Below are 16,830 nucleotides of genomic sequence, written 5' to 3' on the forward strand. Positions count from 1 at the left end.
TTACGTCACTATGAGGTTTCGGCACTGACGACTAACCGCCACTCTTCACCACGGATCTAAGAACAGGCGACCTACACTAAATCAATTTTCTTAGTCTTAGCTTGAGCCCTCAGCGGTGGACCCACATGCCTGAGACTCCTGGAGCTTTCAGATCAACAGCAGCCCCACCTAAGCGACAGAGATGATCCAGAACCACAGGACCAAGCTATGGTCGGCGGGTTTACTTTCCAAGGAGGCATTTTGAAACCACGGCGATACTTTATCGCTCCTCCCGCATAAATCCAATTTTCGATCGGGATGTTGACCCATTTAAGACAGCTGTGATCAAAATCATGGTTGGACGTTCAAAGAGCTGAGTAGCGAGGCCTGCTCATTCCTCTCTTTTCGCCTCTCATAATTGAATTTGAGCCATAACCTTGTGATTTGTCAATTCCAGTGACACAGCTGAGTCTGATAGCTCTGTATGATAACGCTAGCACACTATCTCAGGCCAGAGGCTGTGTATTGATCCTAATTAAATTGCTGTCTCAGTTCATATTTTATTCATCGGCTGTAAATTTTGTTATGCACCTTTATCCACGGAGTGATGGAGCGGCCTGGGGCCTTGTCTCGCTCTAGATCTTCGCTCTTATCTCCCACTCTAGTGTTCCTCTCTGGTGTGGAGATTATAAATGGGGCGCAGTGTAATGTCTGTTTACACAGCATTCGTGTTGATGATAATCTGCTCTCCTGGCTCATACTACTGCCTTTAATGATGCGCACGCTCAAAAGCACTCCTTGTTCCATCCTTCCTTTAGCTGGTTATGTGCTGATGTGTGTGAAGATATTTTCGGATGTAGTCCACGTGTATCTTGACGTTTTCCAGACTGTAGTTATTCCCACAATCCCCTTGCTTTAACAATGACAGGTAGAGGGCATAAACAACTTAATGGAGAGACTACACTACTACTACATTTACATTTAGTCATTTAGCAGACGCTCTTATCCAGAGCGACTTACAGTAAGTACAGGGACATTCCCCCTGGGCAAGTAGGGTGAAGTGCCTTGCCCAAGGACACAACGTCATTTGTCACGGACGGGAATCGAACTGGCAACCTTCAGATTACTAGCCCGCTTCCCTAACCACTCAGCCACCTGACTCCCTACTACTAACATTCAGACTGAGGTGGATTCAGATGACCGTGTATCTGACTTTGTTCAAATATTCTCAAAGACCCGGTGACAAAAGTTATGTATTCACCCCTCCTGCGTGTGTCCTATTTTTGCTGTCGTAGGTCAAACTGTGCTTAGCCAAGTGTTAAATCAGGCATTCTGTCACCTCCTGCTAGCAGAAAAATAAGTTATCCTAAAGGAGGACAGAACTCCACAAGAGAAACCGTTTTCTTCTTCCCACCTCAGAGGATGCTAGCAGCTGACATCAGCCAACCAGAATTATTCCTCAAGTAGATTAAATAGTACATACTCTAATACCTCACCATCAGTGGACTAGTTTAGTAGGAAGTAGTTGGCATACTGTCAATGTACTGACCCCCCCCCCCCCCCATACCCATACAGTCATCCACTCATCCACTCATGTACAGTATTACTGCAAATTTGATTGTGGGCATACGGGAAGTCATTGTGGACATATGGCATATGCCTGCATGTCAAGAAGACTACACCCACGCTCACCAGGAAATGCACATCCTGTGTACACATGCTCTGTATCCACTGGAGGTTTGTTGTCTTCGCCAGTTTGACAGTGACTAAAAGAGAGGCTCCCAACAGCGTTGAGTTTTCTGTGGCTAAGGGTCGGTGTGACACTTCATTAAACGGCTTTCAAATTAAAGACAGAAAGGAAATCAATTGTGCTCCAACATTCCGAGCACATGCCGTCACTCGTGCGAGACCAAAACCGACTCTTTAAAAAAAAATACCCATCTGTCGGAAGTCGACACACACGGTCATGGGCCTGCACGTGATCTTACACACGGCCATTTAGTCCCGCTCCGGTCGCACCGCAAACACAACTCGACAAGTAACCCAGAAAAGAGAGGAAAATGAAATCTATACAAACAGCTTCAGAGGGAGATGAGAGCAGCTTGCTCAATACAATCAGACGGCAGGAGTCTCTTCTGGAGAGGGACAGAGACACTCCTTGAGACTTTCTTCTCTTCTGCTCCAAAGGGAGTTCAAATTGCCTGTCATTCAGAGCGCTGTGCTCTCCAGGCTGGCTCCTCTGGGTCAGGATGTGGGTTAGACACAAACAAAACCACCAGAACTCCTCCAATGTTCCAGCGTGACCAAGGTGAGATTGTCTCGGTATCAGAACAGAAGCAAATGTAATTCTGTTCATTTCATGCTGAGACAGTAATCAATTGGCCAGCCACTTCTATTAAATCCTCTTCATTATCCATGCCCTGTTGCATCTAATCAACATCAGAGTGTTTTTAACTCCAATTTTTAGACTGGGAGAGGAAGAGAGTGAACAGCGACAGAGAGAGTACGACAGAGATGTCGCGGGAGAGAGAGATACAAAGGGAGTGACAAACAAGAGAGGGGGAATGAGAGAAAGGAAAAAGGGCCAGAGAGCGAGAGGGATGGAGAGAGAGAGAGAGAGAGAGAGAGAGGGGTGGAAGGTAGAGATAGTGCGGCCGTCTTTAATTAAAGCTGATTGTGGTTAATGTTCTCCGTCCAGGCTGTAATGGTTCCCCTGGTAGTCCTCACACAACCTCGGGATCAAGCACAAGTTAATTGGCTGTTAAGACTCCCTTTCTTCTCCTGTACACCTCTCCCCCACTCTTCCCTCCTTCCCTCACAGTGAAGGACCCTGGGCTACATACTGGCGCTGTCTCGCGACGCCATGCCTGTGAAAACCCTCAAGGTTGGAATCTAAAAACATCTCGAAATAGTTTCGCACGAGAGACAATGGTGTGTTTCACGGCCAACCCCGACCCTGCCACATCCCAGTTTTCCCCCCTCTACCATGGTAGGCCCTCTGCCTCCTCATAGACGCTTCCTCAGCTCGGGGTTCTGTATTTATCTTGGGAGTCGTAGTTCTGGGGTCTTCCTTCCTGCGCTGTCACATCCTGTCCCGTCAATCGATGGTCGGCGGCAGGGGCTTCTGGATGGCCCCGAGGGGGGGGGGGGGGGGGGGGGGGGGGGGGTGGCGTGAGCAGGCGACGTGTTGTGACTGTGATTCTGCATGTCAAGACGTAGTGCTGTGATTCTGCATGTCAAGACGTAGTGCTGTGCTTTTGGTTTGTGATGATGAGCGTCTCCGTCGGGGATTGTGGGATGGGAAAAGATCTCACGAGGAGGGTCACGGCACGACCGTGCCATTATTCTCGTTGCTGGTTTTCTCTTCTGACACAGAAAGAAGGGACACCTATAGTACACACACACACAACTCGATTATGCCTGCACTTTACTGGTATCATTCCCTTAACATAGCACTATGTCCAAAACTCCAAAACTGTATTTTTTTCACGGTATTTTGATAACTGAATAGGAGGATGAAAAATGTTTGCTTTGTCACAGATTTGTGTTTCTATTATTCTCTGCCGAGGCTCCACAGTCAGACATCAAAGTGGACTAAAAGTAATCGCTCTGAGAGTCCATTTGTTGTTGACCTTGGTGAAGGACACAGCAGTAGTGTTCATATCCACTGGGGCACATCCACCGCTCCAGCCGTCCTCCACCACACCTGTCTTCACCCCACCCCAGCCAGCTTAAGGTCCCCTGTCGCTCGGAGCTCTCCAACAGCCCCACGCTGTCCTTGTCCTTGCGTCGTCCTGCAGCCTGCCGCAGCTCTCCGTGGCGGGGCCGGAGCGAGGTCGAGGCTGGCTCCAGAGGCCCCAGCTCCCCAAGGCTGGGGCTGGAGCTCGGGCCGAGGCTGGAGGCTGGAGGCTGTGGGCTGGACCCCTGCTCACGCTAAGCTGAGCGGGCAGAGAGGACAGGGTGGAGATCCAATCACCCAGCGCTGAAGAAGGCCTGCTGTGCCAGCCATCCCAGATAATTACATAGGGCTACAAATAGAAATTCCGTTTTCTCTCCTCCCTGATCCTCTCCTACCCTCTTTCACCGCTCAACAGGAGTTTGAGGGGGGGGGGGTGAGTTGGAGGAGGGGGGTGGAGGTGTTTCGAAGTGAGCGAGGCAATTTGTCAGACACCTGAGGGAGCCACCGGTGTGATGACAGGAGCATTATAAGGACAGAAGGGGGAGCACAGCTGATTCTTTAACTTTGAATGAGGTCTGAGCGAGGACCTTAAATGGAGAATTAAGCGGGCTTGTTACTTTAGGGAAGAAGGGAGTGACAATTCCTTTGGCCTACCTTAAACCAACCAACCAACCCCATACCAAAGAGACACATATGTAACAAGAGGTTCTTCGAATGTATTCTGGACTAAGTGCCCTGCTGTGTCAACAGCTAATCATAAGGAAACGTAGCACTACATGTTGTATAACCAGCCCCCGCTGACTCACTGGATGAGCCGTGTGGTTGTGAGTGTCGCAGGAGAGACAGGAAGCAGTGGAGGAAGTGAGGCGGAGTTAGCGAAGCCGCTGGACAGCGCTCTTCAGCACAGCCTCGTCTGAACAGCCAGGCTGTTATCTGAACAGTGGGGATGCGCAAACGAAGCCTCGACAAAGGCATGTCTCAGTACAGACAATGCACATGTTTACACACACACACACACACGCACACGCTGCAATAAACAATGCACATGTTTACACACACACACACACACGCACACGCTGCAATAAACAATGCACATGTTTACACACACACACACACACGCACACGCTGCAATAAACAATGCACATGTTTACACACACACACGCACACGCTGCAATAAACAATGCACATGTTTACACACACACACACACACGCACACGCTGCAATAAACAATGCACATGTTTACACACACACACACGCACACGCTGCAATAAACAATGCACATGTTTACACACACACACACACACACACACACACACGCACACGCACACCGCTGCAATAAACAAGTGGAGAATGACGCAGTATGATAGAAGGAGGTTATCCATGGCTTCGGGGCCAAACATCCCAACCCCCTTCTTAACACATGCCCACGCTTACACAATGACGCACGCTCGCGCGCCCAAACATTGACCGTTTCTCCTTCGGAGGATCTCCGTGTTGCTGACGGCGTATGCTCTTTGCGCGTGGAAAAGTGTGTGAACACCTAACGTATTTATTATAGGCTTAAACAGCGCGCCTTTCGTATTTAAAGCCGCGCGCCGACCGTGGGTGGTTGCGTGTGTGTTTGTGAGTGGGCTCACACGAGGACGTGTGTGCACGCTTACTCCCTTTCGGGTTCTGTTTGTTGTTGGGAGGTGTGTGTGGGGGGCAGGCAGTGCGTTTGTACGGATAGATCTTGTGTGATAGTCGCCTAGCGCATGGGCTTCTCCTACACACAGTACAGGTCCACACATCCCGTACTGCCTGTCAAACCTTCTTGATTCCGGATGTGGCGCCGTGGGAGCCTTATCATCCGCCCAGCCAAACAGCCAAACAGCACAGCCACTGATTTAATAAGCTGCCTTGGGAGGCACAGAGACGCTGGCATGCGGCTGATAACTGTCTTCTCTGCGAGCGCAGCCCCTCTGATAGCACCGCCAACAGAAACCTCAGCTCATCCACCAACGGTGTGTGTGTCGGCGCGTGCGGGCGTGTGTGTGTGTGTGTCCGCGCATGTTTTGCGTGCGTGGGTGCGTGTGTGCGATGTCTCTGCGGCCGCCAGGGACCCGCGTGACTGTGTGTTTGGCCATCCGCGCTGCGTCTGTGGGAGTGAGAGGGGCCCCGCGGTCTGCCGTCCACGCACGGCAGGGCCGGCCAGGGCCAGGCCTGAGCCCGGCGCGGTGAGCATATGCTGGGGAGGCACCTTGGCCCCCATGGTCCCTCAGCTCCAGGGTCCAGTCAGCACACGGGTCCTGGGGGCACGAGCGGAGGGGGAGGGAACATGTCTTCCGCCGCTGAATAAAAAGCTGCTTTTTCGAAGTGTGGCGCAGGAGGCGTCGTGTATATTACAGTGTTTTTACACGGCGGAATGAAACAATTGGATGTCACTTGCTGTGGTTGCCTTTGGTGCGGTTCAGCTTTCTCTCTGAACGCCTGAACTAGTCTTACCCTGTGTGCTCCCATTTGGTCCCATCTATACTGTTTCACCGGGAGGTGTTATGACGAGGCCAGTCGCCCATCCAAGGTGTGTGTGTTAAAATGGGGTCACTCTCTCTTTTTTTTCCCTTCGTCTTCTGAAGTGGGTGTTATTACATCCTGATACCCTCTCTCCCATTGTGTGTGTGCTCGGGGCACGCATGCTCTGGGTTGCTTTGGCGACCCACAGATGACACCTATGATTGATCCTGGCGCTGGATAAGTGCCGTGCACTGGCGAGCACTGAAAGGCAGCCAGGCGGAAAATTAGAAATCTCTTCATCCCTGGTCCATTTGAAATCCGATATCTCCCATCTCTCCCCTCGCACAGTCACTCCCCTCTCAGCCAATAACTCAGTAATTAAATGATGTGTGTGTATACATGAGGGCCAGGTGTGCGTCCTTGACGGATTAGCACCAGGCTGTTGGGTGTGACGCCGGGTTGCCCGGGTGACCAGCCCCCATATTCCGTCCTCACCCACACGGTGGTGAGCAGCTCGGCCTGGCTGCAGGGGGTCTGGGGGAGGCGTGCAGGTGCCCCCGGTATCACGGTTGGTATCCCATAAATCAAAGTCAGACTTTCCAGACACCTCTGAGCGCCGCGCCCGACCTCACAGAACCAGCAGACAGAAACAGACAGAGAGAGAGAGGGAGGAGAGAGAGAGAGAGAGAGAGAGAGAGAGAGAGAGAGAGAGAGAGAGAGAGAGAGAGAGAGAGAGAGAGAGAGAGAGAGAAACACCTGTGTTCTCCCGTCCACAGTTTCCTCACCCTGGTGTTTGTGTTTGTGTTGTGTTGTCCAGGTACCTCGGCCCAGGGCAACCCCCTCTTGGCCTCCTTGCCCCTCCCCGGACGGGCCCTGCAGCCGCAGCTCGACCTCAAGCATTTCCTGCCCTTCAGGCTCAATGGCTCCTCCCCCCTCAGCCTCTTCCCCAACTTCAACACGGTGAGTGGGTCGCCGCGACAACGCCTAGCCGTGCCTCGCCTGGTGACATCAGCCCGCTGTGGTGACCTGAAATGGTCCCCATGCACTCTGGCAACTGCTCTTTGGATTTCTAAGAAGCACTGGACACATTGTCTCTCATTGCGTCGCAGTCACGAGGCAGAGGCAGAGGGGAGAAATCAGACTAGCAGATCAACCTGACCCCTTACTGACCTCCAATAGTCTGGATGTGCTGTGTTGACTACTGGGTTTAAAACATGTCTGATGTCATATTTAAAAGCCGACTGGTTCAAATCCAGGTATTCGAGTGTATTTGTTTGTATACGTATTTTTACAAGCAAAGCGAGTCCACATAATCCACAAGGGCGCATACATTACATTTACATTTAGTCATTTAGCAGACGCTCTTATCCAGAGCGACTTACAGTAAGTACAGAGAAATTCCCCCGAGGCAAGTAGAGTGAAGTGCCTTACCCAAGGACACAACGTCATTTGGCACGGGAATCCTCCGACAAGTCAAGACAATACAGCTGCCAGTGTTCCGCCCCAGTCTCTCCTTCCCTCTTCTCAACTCCAGGCTTGGATTTTCCAGGCATTGGCCTTCGAGCTCTGTTCACCTGAGCACGGCTGCATTCAGTATTAGCATTCCCAGAGACAGCGACATATTTCTTTATTTCTCAACCTTCTTGTAAGACATGTAGCTTTAGTGTACTTTCTGTGTGATGCTTACCTTGCTCCTGTGCCGGGAATTAAAAGCTTGCTTCACTTTGATCCCTCTCACGTAGACAGTGGACCTGTACGTGTTTGTGGGTGTGCGTGTTTGCGTGAATGTGTGTGTGTGTGTGTGTGTGTGTGGTTCGGGTCCCTTTCATCCTTCCTTCACACTCAGTGAGTGAACCGTGTGTTTGTGTGTGTGTTCACACTCCTTGTGAAACCATCTCCAGTTCCACAGCCGGTAAATGAAACATAAGCCTGAGCGCTCTCCAGTCTGCGCTTTCCACCCTTTGGTGCTGGGTGAGGAAGGTGAGATGAGAGGGGGGGCAAGGCCACACAGAGACGTGGAGCTGATCCACACAGGAGAGCTGAGGAGGGGGAATGGGGTTACAAGCTCCCTGTGTGTGCGTGCGCGCGCGTGTGTGTGTGTGAGTGCGTGCGCGTGTGTGTGTGCGTGTGTGTGTGTGCGCCTGTGTGTGCACGTGCATGTGTGTGTGTGTATGTCTGTGTGTGCGCGTGCACGTGTGTGTGTGTGTTTGGCCCTTTGCCATCCCACAGGTCCACACGCAGCCCTGTGGGAAATCCTGTCAGCCCAGTCCTCCACACCTAATGGGATGCCAGCCAATTAGTCTTAAAAAGACATCTAGTAGTGGATGGGTGCTTAGTTGTAGCAGTGTGAAAGATTTATAATAACAATGTGTACTGTAAAGAAAACAAAAAATCCTTTGCATTAAGATGGCGCACAGTGTAGGCTGGGATCAGTGTGGATTAGCATACTGCTTCTGCTGCATCGGGGCTTATTACTCTCCACCGGGTAGAGCAGAAGCAATCGTTCGGTGAGAATTGTAGCACACATTAAACTAGCATGAGTAGCATTAGATTCCTATTATTTATGATTAGTGCAGAGTACGCTACGTGACCTAGCCACCGGAACGCACAGCAGCCTGTGCGGCTGAGACATTAATCAGCGAGCCTCCACCCTTCCTTCCCCACCTTCGCCCCTCCCTCCCCCCCTCCCTCCCCCCCTCCCTCCCCCCCTTTCTCTCCCCCTCCCTCCCTCACTCCCTCCCCCCCTCCCTCCCTCCCCCCCTCCCTCCCTCCCTCCCCCCCTCCCTCCCTCCCTCCACGTCTTCAGCTCCAAGCTTCAGGTTCCCTCGGTGTCCTGAGGGCTCCCGTGGTTTGGGGCGTGTGCAGGGGAAAGATGAATGCACCTGTCTCAGTAACTAAATAGCCCCTAGTTTCCCTCTGCTCCCCACCCACCAACCCCCCTCCCCCTCTCTCTGCACCTCCCCTGAAACTCCATCATCGTCCGGGCAGCACGGCGGTAGATAGGGGTCTGTCTGCGGACGGGGGGGGGGGGGGGGGGGGGGGGGTGTGGGAGGGGTTGGGAAGGAGGGAGGGAGCGGACAATAGGTGCGTTTGTGCTGGTCTGTTTGGGATGGCTGCCGCAGACAATAGACACATTCTTTAGGTCCTAAAACAAATAGCTGTGTGCAGCCCGGCCTGCTAAGGTGGCCAGAGGGCATGGAGCGGAGGAGCCGGGTTACCATGGCACTGCCCCGGCTTCTCAGGGAAAGGTCGTCTGTTCCCAGCTTTGTTGAAGAAGCCAAAATACACAAAAGGCCCTGGGTTTTCCCCCTCGGGCGTTCGAGACCCGACCCTGTTCGGTCTTTCAGGGAGAGCGACCGTGCCATCCAGACCGCCACTGCTCCGACACCACATGCTCCCTGGTGGGCTCGGGTGTGCCAGCTCTGGTACAGGTCTGGTTACACTGAGTGTGCCAGGCTGGGTGTGCCCAGGCCTCCGGGGGGGGGGGGGGGGGGGGGGGGGTGGGGGGGGGGGGGGGGGGGGGGGGCTGGTCTGTCTGTCTGTGAGGAACAGAGGGGAGGGGAGGAGAGGAGGTGGGGGGAGCGAGACTGTAGAGGGATTCAGGGTGATTGTTCTATTTGATACTGTGCTGATGAGGACTGCAGTGAAATCAACCGTCATTATGAAATCAAGCCATTCTAATCAGCGTAGCGGAGTCACGCGAACCTGAAACCCTGGTGCCAGCTTGTGTCGTCCACACCTGCAAGGGCCCACCTCTATTTAGCAAGAATAGGCTGGGGGGGGTGGGGGGGGGGGTGGTGGGGAGGGGGGGGTGGGGAGGGGGGGGGGGGGGGTCACCCCACATCAGACCAAATGGCCTCCCAGGTGTCCTAAATGTGCATTCATCAACCCTTGTCTCCTCCGGTTTTTTTCCAAAAACAGACTTCATCAACATGAAAGGACCACAGTTCTATGTATACATAAGAATGAAAGGAATTGATGTGTGACGGTGTGCTTGTCTTTTTATACTGTGTTGATTGAATTTGATGTTATAATGGAACTTCCCTTGCCGTAGGGCTATGTCAGTCAAGCTTGGTCTCCAGCTGACGGTAAAATAATAAAAACTAGTGATCCATATTTTGTAGATACATAACAATGTTATATACAATACATGGACATATAAAGGATATGTTTCCTCAATCTTTGTACCTCTGAACCTAGAACATATCCCGTAGGTACTGTTCATCCTACATTTGCTACCATTTCAATAAATGATGTGTGTAATGGCGTTCCATCATTGATATTGCCTACTCTTAGAAAGTGAATTTATTCCCTCCGAATATTGCAGTTATATACTCCTTCCTTGCTATACCATAGGTAAGATCAAGGTTGTGCCTTCTTAAACTGATACTTGATCAGGAATCTCCTCACCCTGCTACATTACCTTCTCCCTGAGACAGTACAACTCCAGCACTGTCTTAACTGTGTAAAAAAATCCAAATGAAGATCAGAAAACGTAATTTTGTAGCATTGTTTCACTCTCCTAACTTGCCAGTGGGCTGCTGTGGAGGTTGTGTCTGAGTTCAGGTCATGTTTGATGGTACGGCGTCAGACGCGGTGGTCCAGGCAGCCCGGGAGGCGTTGGGGTCCGAGACGACGGATCAAATGGTAACGGAGTGGTGTCTGTCTCCTGCAGATGGATCCGGTCCAGAAGGCAGTCATCAACCACACGTTTGGAGTCCCTCAGCCCCTCAAGAAGAAACAGATTATCTCCTGTAACATCTGCCACCTGCGCTTCAACTCCACGGTGAGACAGCGCTGAACTGAGACGTGTTATGCTGTTTTTGTGTGCGTGTTTTCCGCAAGGGCTTTGTATATTTGGTAGAAAGGGAAAAGTGAAACTTTACTGTTAAGAACAACATGTTTGTCTTTGCTTCTCTTATCTTTTTTTATGTTGTTTTAGAAAATACGGATGCTCCAAATTACCTGAGCTCTTATCGCCCTTTCTGACTCACTGCAGCTCATCTGTGCCGAGTGATAGGGAGTCTAGCCGTGCTTTTAGTCTCTCTCTCTCTCTCTCCTCTCTCTCTTTGTGTGTGAGTGTGTTTGTGTCAGTGTCTTTCTAATTTTGGAATACAAATGTTCCTATTTGTTTTGATATTTCTGTGCATGTTTTTTTTCTCTTAATGTGTTTCCTAATGTGTGAATGTTTGTCTGTTTGTATACCTGTATTTGTGTGTGAGAGAGAGAGAAAGAGAGGGAGAGGAAGAGAGAGAGAGAGGGGGGAGAGAGACAGAGAAAGAGAGAGAAAGAGAGAGAGAGAGAGAGAGAGAGAGAGAGAGAGGAAGAGAGAGAGGAAGAGTGAGAGAAACAGCGGTTGTTTTGGTGTGAGGGATTAGACAGCAGGGAGAGCTGCCGTTTATCAGCAAAGAGCAGAAACAATCAGCAGCCGCTGCAGGAAGCTGCATTCTCTGCTCCTCTTTTGATTTCTTCCATGCCTGCCACCTCAAACACACACACACTCACAACACACACACACGTACCCACAACATACACACACACAACTGCTGCACACACTATCAGAGACCCGATGCAAAATCCACATTCACATAAGCAAACATACAATGGGATCAAAAATCTTAAGGCACATGCTGCACCTAAGGATTGGGCAAAAGCACATCTAGAAACAAACACACGCACACACACACACGTACACACACACACACGCACACACACACACACAATCTTCAAAGAGGAGCGGAGACACAAAGCGGCTGAGCTGAGGGGGAGAGAGGAGCTGAACAGACAGACGTGCTCCCCTCACAGCAGAGAAAATCCCTTTTCCAGCCCTCACACCCACACCAACCAGAGTCAGGTCTGGGGGCTTAACGCCTCTTTAGTGGCTCCAGGAAAACTTTCTCTACTGGGCTATTTCTCTCTCTCTCTCTACATGGGGTGAGCAGCACTAATGTCACACTTGGTAGTAATTGGAACGCTCTCGAGGTCTCGAGAAATGTAATGACATGTTTAATGCGACTATTTGGAAGCGTGTTTTTTCGACGAAAACGACCTACAAGGCAAGGTTATACGGCACTTGTGATTTACTGGATTGGTAGTGTGATGGACCCAACATGGGTCACCTGAAGTATGGATGAATTCATTTTTTTACATGTGTTACATAGTAAAACCTGCATCTCCTTTGTCGCTGCAATGGCACTTTCATATGTAACTTTGTGGTTACATGGTCATTAATATATGTCTCAGGTAAAGTATTTAAACAGTTTATATGAGACACGTGAAACCAAACCTATTAATAAACTGTTGCTGTTCAAATCAAATCCAAAGCATTGGTCTGCGATCATGTCTTCTAATATGATGAGTGACAGTCCCACGGGTCTGTTCTCTCTCTTGTGCTCCCGGTAGATCACACGCTGTCCCATCTCAGTGGGAAACGCGTGTGGTTACGGTGCCGTGTAGGCCGAATGTCATGACTAGTGCCTTTCACTGTCTAAAAGTAACTTCACGCTGAGTATGAGTCACTTCCAAACTTATTTTGAAACTATCGTTAAAGCCCAGTTTTTCTGTCCCTCCTCACCGATGACTTTCTCATTTGTGTTTTATTTGCATTTAAATGGTGAAAGAGGGGTCTCCTAAGATCAGTTGTGAGGTACTTACTCTGACAGGAACTGACGCCAGTCTGTCCTGCCTCTGTACTAATGCCTAACAAGCATCATCTGGTGCCTGAGGTGAGAAATTCATGCCTTGATTGAACTTCTTAATTCCTATCACCCATTAATTTTTCAGTTTGTGTGAAATAAACATAATTAGGAGTAATACGGTGTGTTGATGTGTGTGTAGAAGAGGGGACTATACAGCCTATGTTTATGGTTGAGGGCATGTTATTCTGTTTATAGTGAGAAGATCATTTACCTCTCCTCCTCCATCCGTCCTTCCAGCGAGACCCTGCCCGGTATTAGCAACAGAAAGCTCCTCTGATGAAGAGGTTCTCCTCAAAGCCTGTCTCAGGTCTTAATGAGAACTCTCTGTATTGATTCCTTGCCATGTCTATTTGTTCTCACCTGCCGGGACAGGCAGGATTGTGAGAATCATAAAATGTTGAGGCAAATATAATTCCACTGCAAAGAAAATCTTGGTTGTTTTTTATTCAAAGTACTATATATCATTGTGAGTGTGTGTGTGTGTGTGTGTGTATGTTTCTGTGTGTTTTTGTGAGAATGCATGCGTGTGTGTATGGACGTGTGGGTTTTGGCCCGAGCGTGTGTATGAATGAGCATGATTTACCATGTGGTCCGTTATTTGCACTGCAGTGCACATTAATAAGCTAGTTGTGGCGATGGGATGCTTTCTTTTGCTGTATATTACACATGCAATTATACGTCGGGCTTCCCAGGGTGCCAACGCTCTTATCAGGTGAAAACAGACCCTCCTCCTCACTGGCGGTGTGTGCGCCTGTTTGCACACGCGCGTCATTATGTCCCCGCATGTCTGCTCATTCATCACCAATGTCTCATGTACCAGAAAAAATGGGCACTTCATGGGGCTGAATGCTGGGTCTGAGTGGAGGGTGTCACGTGTCTGTGTTCCCTCCGTCTGCCTCTCCAGAACCAGGCGGAAGCCCACTATAAGGGACACAAACACGCTCGCAAGCTCAAGGCTATGGAGGCTCAGAAGAACCGTCAGCGGAGGGCCGTGGAAGCATCCTCCACGGGCAGGGAGCGGGAGAGGAGCAGGGCCGGAGCAGGAGAGTGCCTGCCTCTGCCTGCTCTGATGGACACCAGCCTGATGGAAGGAACAAGTGAGTTAACCGATGAGGATGGGAGTGCCGCGGTGACACGAGCCGCGCTCAGTCCCATCACTCAGTATCCATCTCTGTGGTGTTAATCTTCTTCTTTCTGATTAGCGCCATCACGACGCTCCACTCTTGGATCGAGTTACCCTTAACCCTCTCCCCCCCACCCTCCCATTCCTCTTTGCTGTCCCGCCATTCATCCATCTCTTTTCCCCATTACTTTTCTCCAGTTATCCCACATCCATCTAATCCCCTCCAATCCGTCTCCTACCCTTCCATCCTCTCCTCCACCTGGCCTCTCCTCTCTCCTCCCTCCAGTGCCGTGTCATATCACTGGAGGCTGTTGTTTCATCTCCCCCCTTCTCCTCCTCTCTCTTTCCGTCTCTGTCTCTCTCTCGCACTTTCTCCCTCTCTCTCTCACACACATTCACACCCACAAGCACACACACACACCACCCCTCCGCTACAATGTGTCTTATGTTTTTGATGTCTGATGTTCAAAGAGAAAGTGGAGCTATAGGAGCCCCCCCCCCCCCCCCCCCCCCCCACACACACACACACACACACACAGTTACCAGGAGCACGGTTGGAGGAAGTGATGGCACTGCCCCCACATATCCAATCGTAACCCCTTGTGGTCCCTAGGCCCCCCCTGTCTGGGTGTGTACTCTGCGGTGGCGTTGATGGATGGAAGCTGTATGGCCGGGGGATCGTGTGACATCTTGGGGCGACAGCACACAGACTGGGGCAGATCGATCCAACTTCTCAGTGGGCTGGTTCCTTTGCCTCTAACCTCTCCATTTCCTCATACCTGCCCGCTCTCCTCCTCCACCTCCTCCTCGATCTGAATGCTTTGGATAAATGGAAGGGTGGTGTCTGTTGAACAAGACTTACAAACACTGAAGGAATCATCAAAGCACTTGCTTTTCTATGGTGCCAGTGGAGAGCTTCTATATCCATGTTCCACTCATTTACTCAATCATGGGCTGAAGGATGGTAGACAGATCTCCCTTGTCAACCCTCTTCTACCCTCTCTCTCTATCTCTTTCTCTCTCTCCTCTTCAGCTCCTCTGCCCAGAGAAGGAGTTATCAGACTTGAATTTCAAAAGGCCCTGTGATGCTAGAGGGAATATTAGAGGAGAGATATGAAGGTAGTGGGTTGAGAGAGTCTATACTTTACCACCTCCCCACCCTGAACACTAACTGCCTCCCTTCCTCTCAGAGAGGGGACTGGACAAAAGGCTGGAGGCAGATAACGCTCTCATCAAATCTCATTTTAATATTCCGTCGCCGCAAAGCAAGGTCTGAAAGGGGGGAAAGCAACGGTGGGAAGGAAAATAAATGATGAGTTGAAAAATGAGAGATAAGATGAAATGAATGAAAGAGAGAGCGAGAGAGAGCAAGAGAGAGAGAGCGAGAGAGAGCGAGAGAGAGCGAGAGAGAGCGAGAGAGAGAGCGAGAGAGAGAGACTGAAAGTGGATAGAGAGAAAGGGAGATGGGTAGAAAGAGAGAGTAGATAAGCCGTAGCTGGTTTTTATGTTGTGAATAATTTTACAGTTCCGAGGCAATTTTGCGAGGAGGAACGCTCTTTAATAAGCCCAATTGTGTGATTGGTCTGATGTGAAATTGAAAGGCAGCAGGGCGAGTCAGTGGTGGTGCCCATCACAATGCCAACCTGTAATGGGAGAGTGTTCCAAATGAACACTATGAAATTAGCTGCGTCTGCCATGAAACTGCCTGATGACAGACAGCGGAGCCATGTTAGACGCCAGGAAAGACCTAGAAAGCACTAATGATGAAGTTCTTCTTGAAGACTGGGAGGTAGATATGATTGCTCTGGTGTCACAAGGTGAGGCCCATTACCTCAATCAGCAAGCCGGCCTTCTTATATCGTCGTGGTTGAGCTTGAAGAAAGGGCCAGCCCCCTAGTCAACAGTACTCATTGTGTCTGAAAGGTAAGGGAAACTCAATTCAATGTTATTGTCATTATACAACGTGCAGCCGCACGGAGAGACCTGCTGCTTTGATGAGAACAGTGCAGCTCAGAGGGCACCCTGGGACAGGCACAGACTATAAACACAGTATACACACATAGCAAGACACAACATCATGCATATGCTGTGTAGTAATATGATTATGCTTACAGTCTTAAAAACACTCTTGAGATCAAACGATCTTCATGTGTACAAGCTTGCATTATGTATGAGGGAGTAGATGTAGTGGAGCCGCGCAAATTCCATTGTAAACATGGCAGTGCAGGAGACAGTCACTGAAGTGCAAAATTGTCTGGAAGGACGGGGCAAAGGGGAGAGATCAGGGTGTGAATGTTGGTAGCTGAGAGGCCGAACAGACTCGTACAGACTTTGTTTGAAACAAAAACAATCCCCATGGGGTGGGGGGGGGGGGGGTCCACATTGATCCTGTATCATCAGTGACAACCATACCTCGCTTCCTGCTGTGATTGACTCGTTTCTCCTAAGAGACAATGACTCCCTGTAACAGTCAGTTATTGTCTGAATTTCCTTCAAGGAAGGGAACTTTTACCTTGGACCATTCATTTAGGTCAAGCAGGTGTGTGAGTTGTGATGTGTGTGTGGCTCGATTAGCATGAATGTCTTCACTCTTAAGAGAACGTGCATGTTCAAAGGTTTTCCAGTAGGAATATACGAATGCATTACACAGCCTAATAGTAGCCTATGTTGAATCAGTAACTGCATCAATATATTCTGTTTACCCCAGGCGTTCCAAATACTGCTACGTTTACACTCTAAGCCTATCTGTTTTAATTGGACTGTTAGGGCTTTGATCAAGCGCTTTTTCATGGTAAAATTAAGCTAATGACTCGCAACAAGACGATCGATCTGAACATCGATGCTGTGCCTGGGAGGAA

At 50.1% G+C, this 16,830-nt stretch overlaps 1 protein-coding gene across 1 annotated transcript in view; it reads left to right on the plus strand.

Moving 5' to 3' along the window:
- znf385c (zinc finger protein 385C) overlaps positions 1-16,830 on the plus strand; it is a 58,961-nt gene that overhangs the window by 36,708 nt on the left and 5,423 nt on the right. The window contains exons 3-5 of the mRNA XM_067233230.1: positions 6,969-7,111; positions 10,827-10,937; positions 13,754-13,946. Of these exons, the coding sequence (XP_067089331.1) occupies positions 6,969-7,111; positions 10,827-10,937; positions 13,754-13,946 (447 nt within the window). The remainder of the gene's footprint in view (positions 1-6,968; positions 7,112-10,826; positions 10,938-13,753; positions 13,947-16,830) is intronic.

The sequence above is a fragment of the Osmerus mordax genome, chromosome 3 (assembly GCF_038355195.1).
Source record: "Osmerus mordax isolate fOsmMor3 chromosome 3, fOsmMor3.pri, whole genome shotgun sequence".
Classification (NCBI taxonomy): domain Eukaryota; kingdom Metazoa; phylum Chordata; class Actinopteri; order Osmeriformes; family Osmeridae; genus Osmerus; species Osmerus mordax.